The sequence below is a fragment of the Magnolia sinica genome, chromosome 4, assembly GCF_029962835.1.
Source record: "Magnolia sinica isolate HGM2019 chromosome 4, MsV1, whole genome shotgun sequence".
Taxonomy (NCBI): Eukaryota; Viridiplantae; Streptophyta; class Magnoliopsida; order Magnoliales; family Magnoliaceae; genus Magnolia; species Magnolia sinica.
Genome location: NC_080576.1, coordinates 1316614 through 1321136, shown reverse-complemented (window position 1 = coordinate 1321136; position 4523 = coordinate 1316614). Strand labels below are relative to the sequence as shown.

The 4523-nt window shown below is 41.5% G+C and overlaps 1 protein-coding gene across 1 annotated transcript; it reads left to right on the top strand.

Annotated features, from left to right (window-relative positions):
- Positions 1–240: 240 nt before the first annotated feature.
- LOC131242088 (wall-associated receptor kinase-like 1) lies at positions 241–1773 on the top strand. Its single transcript, XM_058240490.1, has one exon. It carries the CDS (start codon positions 668–670, stop codon positions 1571–1573), a length of 906 nt encoding a protein of 301 aa, XP_058096473.1. The 5' UTR covers positions 241–667; the 3' UTR covers positions 1574–1773.
- The last annotated feature ends 2750 nt before the right edge of the window (positions 1774–4523 follow it).

Below are 4523 nucleotides of genomic sequence, written 5' to 3'. Positions count from 1 at the left end.
AAATCGGTGGTAAATTGTCCTTTATTATAATCCGTTTTGAAATTTCAATTCATTGACTTTTAGGCATTGATAGACATGAAATCCTATGAAATTTCTACCGGTTGACTGGAATTTTGAGGCATTGACTGCAAAATAATTGAGCCCCTTCCCATCCATTTTCTCTTTATCAGCTATCCACCATATTGCAGTCTGGGATTAATTCTCCATGTAAAGGTGGTGATACGATCTTCATCTTTTATATGCTCTTTCTTCCCCGGGAGTTTCCAGATACATGTTACATATTCCATGTAGGTGGCCTTTCCATCACTTGCATTTGTTAGGCCGTATTAATTAGGCATTTTTCATTGCCATTAGAGCAATTGGGGTCCTTAGAAGACACCTATAGCTTTCTGAAAAAAGGCTTTTAAAGGTTAGTTCTCCTACTCTTCACCCAACAACTATTTGATTACGTTCTGAAAATCCCCACATTTGATCTCTGTCACCATGCTTGCTTATCGTTGAAATGAATGAATTTTCAATCTTATAGTTTTTGCAGGTAGCTCAGTGAAGGAGAAAACAGGCACAATGGTTCCTAGAAAACGGAGCACGGTTGCTACGGGAGCTAATCTCTTCCTGCGATGGCAAAGTTAAAAACCCCATCTGTATCTTCTCTGTAGGTGAAATCGAAATGATTATTGCGAATTACTTCCAAATTGGTTGTGGAGGCTTCAGTACTAATTATAAGGGTCTGTACCAAGGCCGGCCAATTTTCATTAAAAGGGAAATAATTTGGAATGATAGCCAAAGAAGTGCAGAGTATGTTTTTAATGAAATTGTTATGTTAGCCCAAATCAACCACAGGAATGTGGTGAAGCTCTTGGGTTGTTGTCTGGAGACTGAGTGTCCCTTGTTGGTCTACGAATTCATCTCCAATCGAAGTCTTTTCCACCACATCCGCAAGTTCGACCTTTCCTGGGAAATTCGTTTAAGGATAGCTACTCAAATTGCTGATGCGGTTACATATCTCCACGTAGCTTTTCCAAGTCCCGTCTTGCACAATGACATAAAATCCACAAATATCTTATTGGATGAACATTACAATCCCAAACTAATTGATTTCGGTCTTGCAGTATCAATTCCGCTGGGTCAAAAGCATGTAGAATCGACCGAAGCAGGGACTCTCTGTCATTTTGATCCTGAATACATTTGCACAGGACAATTAACAGAAAAGAGTGATGTTTTTAGCTTTGGGGTTTTGCTACTTGAGCTTTTAACCGGTAAGGCAGCTTTTGAGGCAAGCAGAGGGAACATGTGGTTGGGGGAGATTGTCTTTTCTTCAATGGAAGAGAAACGCCTTGGCTCAGTTTTGGAAGAAAGGATTTTGAATGACGGAAAGATGGAGCAATTCATTGCATTTGCAGAAATTGCTTTGAAGTGCATCAACGAGAAGGGGGAGGAAAGGCCAACAATGAAGGACGTGGCACAAGAGCTCCGATGGATAAGCAAATTGGGTTTTCTTCATTTGGTCCCAAAACTACAACCTTCGCTGTGTGTTCCATCCAGTTCATGTGCAGGCCTACCATGCAACCAATGATTTTATTCTAATTTCTGTTCTTGAATTCGCATTGTACCATGTGTTCTTTACTGTTGAAACTACATGAAGAGGAGTCCCAATGTGATTTGGATTGTTGTCTATAGGACAAGTTCCACCCACTAGAAAGCTAATTCTAGGTGTACTGGTTCTTGCTGCTGAATCAATTGCCCCACCAGCGATGTGTATCTGGACTCTGATTACACTACAGATTAAGCCAAGTTGAGAGAGTTAATAATCTTCGCTCAGTTAAAAGTTGCAAGTCAGGGGGAAAAAATGAAGAGAAGTGATGGCTCAAATCATCAGACCAGCATAATTTTAAAAACCATGGACCATCCACTATAGCTTCTACATGGTAGACCATAGTTCTAAAATTATGGTTCCAAAACATGGTTCTAGAACTTGGTGACTTAACTCAAAACTTGGTGAAATAAACTTGGTTGAGACTCATGCAGACTCGTTAAGTCTGCTTGCTGAGGTAATTGACTTGCTGGGAGGCCTCTGCCAGCTCGGGACAGAATTTCTGCCTTCAACCTTACTCCATTAGCTGGGCACAGTGCCATGTTCATCTGATATCTACTGTCTTTCTGTTCATTCCTTTTCTGTTGATGTTCTTTTCATATGATAGGAGTGGCCTGCTTCTTAGCTGGGCCCTCCCGAATCCTCATCTTGTATGCTTGCCCATATCTATATATAGCTGTTCCAAAAAAAAAAGAAAAGTTAATTGACTTGCTGCAACTCGAATCAAGTAACTTGCTGGGTGATTTCTTTTCATAATTAAAATAAACAAATAATCAAAAGTGGAGAGTCAAGTGACTTTACCACCAAGGCAAGAATTTTATCTATTATAGTGGTTGTCAATTTTTATATTCATAGTCTTTAAATTGGTGTTATTAATTAAATAATTAAATATCAAGCCCACTCAAGTCTTCAAGTCGATCCGACAAGGTTGAACATGGAGTTGAGTCTTCGAGTCGGCCTGACCCAGCTGAACACTGAGTTGAGTCGAATTTTTGGATTTTTTGAACCAAGGCCACTTATGGTAGGTTCAATATGGCTGATTGTCCAGATCCACCATGATTTTTTGAACCATCGTCCAACGACTGTAGGTTCCACATGATCCACAGCAGCGATCCACTGAACCGGATGCGCATGGGGATAGAAGTGGGGCTCATCAGATAAGATAAGAGCGCGTCGATCATATTCATTCTACTGGGAAACAGGGTAGCTGTTAAAGTTTGAAAATCTGCACAGCGTTTTGCAAGTTGCAGCACTTTTCATTGACCAGAAACCACAGAAAGGAAAAGGTTTGGCTCCTTACCACCCTTTCTCCAGCTGAAATTCTGGTCAATGGAAACTCTGAGGTGGTTTGAATCACATAATGAATGGTGGATCTCACACGCTTGTGCCAGATTAGTACGTGTGTGGTGTGATTCACCTCTTCCATCCCTACCCGTCCTGGCATTTTTATCTTCTCACTTTCTGATGTAGAGTGGGTCACGGACAGTTACATGGCCAAGATGGATCAGAAAAGGCCCGGTCGACGACAAAAGTGATCCAGACCATCGAATCTTAAATCGGGCGTATCTTGCAATGCGGAATTAGTTATCAGACGTAAAATATATGATTTTGGGGTAGAACGAGCTACTAAGCCAACCAACCCCGCTACGCCGGGTTGCGCAGCCCGGAATTGTGAAAAACCCCTACATCGACGGTCATTTTCCTGTTTTAATTTCGTTTTTACTATAAATAGTAAATTTTAGTTTGATTATAACTCTTCATCCGTCGGGCTTTAAGAGTTGCACCCAACGTGAAAAGAGCTTAAAATAATTAGGAGAACGGTTTGATGAAGCCAAATAGGACACTTACTATTTTTGGCCGAAAACCTTGCGGACTAGTAGACATCACGACCGTCTATAAATAGTAAGTTTACTATTTATAGTAAGTCGCGGATTCTAGGAGTTTGAGTTGTAGTTTGATTCTGATTTATTTCCCATTGCTTGTTACCCTTATTTAAAGGGTTGTGAACTCGTTTTTATTCATCAATTAATCAATTTCGAATTTCTTAGAATTTATTTTTATTTTCTGCTTTCTTTTCCTCGTGGATTCGAGAAGTCTCTGTGAGGAGTCCAGAGAAGCTCCGTGGATTTGGGGTAGTTATCCTCATCACGTTCATCCCTGCGTCACTTTCTCAGCTTAAGAGGGCTGACTTGTTAGCCAGTCATCCGTGATGGTTGGCCCAGATTTGATACCATATGTAGGGCATGGTCCCAAAAAAGAGACAAATCCAAATATCAGGCGGACCACACCATAGGAAACTACTTGAAGGCCACAAAAGCGTGCACAAGACACATACATCGATGGTTGCCCCAAGGCGTTTACTGGCTAGGCAATCCACATCCGTCTCGAGGCAATCCGCGTCCAGAAGGGAGAGGAAGAGACGAGGAAAGGTCGTTTGACCTCAAAATCTAATTGATGGAGAAATCAGACATCATCAGCATCTAAGCCTGATCGGGAGCTAGTGACGGCAGACATTTCCTGGAAACTGCAAGCGAATTATTTGGAAAGCGGAGCTAGATTCCTCCCTTGCAGTCTCTTTTGTATATTTATTTTCCGTCCGACGGAGAGATGGAATGAAAAGCTATTTTGATTTTCCTTGTTATTTGGGGAGATGGTGTTGGAGTCGGGCTTGAGCTTAAAGAAGATGAGAAAAAAAGAAAGAGAGAAATTTCATAGAGAACGGGGCGGATGCTGGAGGAATTCATCTCTTCTTGTGATGGCAAAGTGAATCCCATCCGGATGTACTCAGCAGAAGAGCTGGAAAAGGCCATTGGCAACACCAAACCAGTTTTCCCCGACAGCGATGGAAATTATTACAAGGGAACCTACCGTGGCCGTACCATTCTCATAAAGTTCCGTGAATTTTCAAACCCACAGTCTTGTGACAAGTTCC

Bases quoted from the DNA above. Each gene is read 5' to 3' on its own strand.
- LOC131242088 (XM_058240490.1), top strand. From the start codon at position 668: ATGATTATTGCGAATTACTTCCAAATTGGTTGTGGAGGCTTCAGTACT.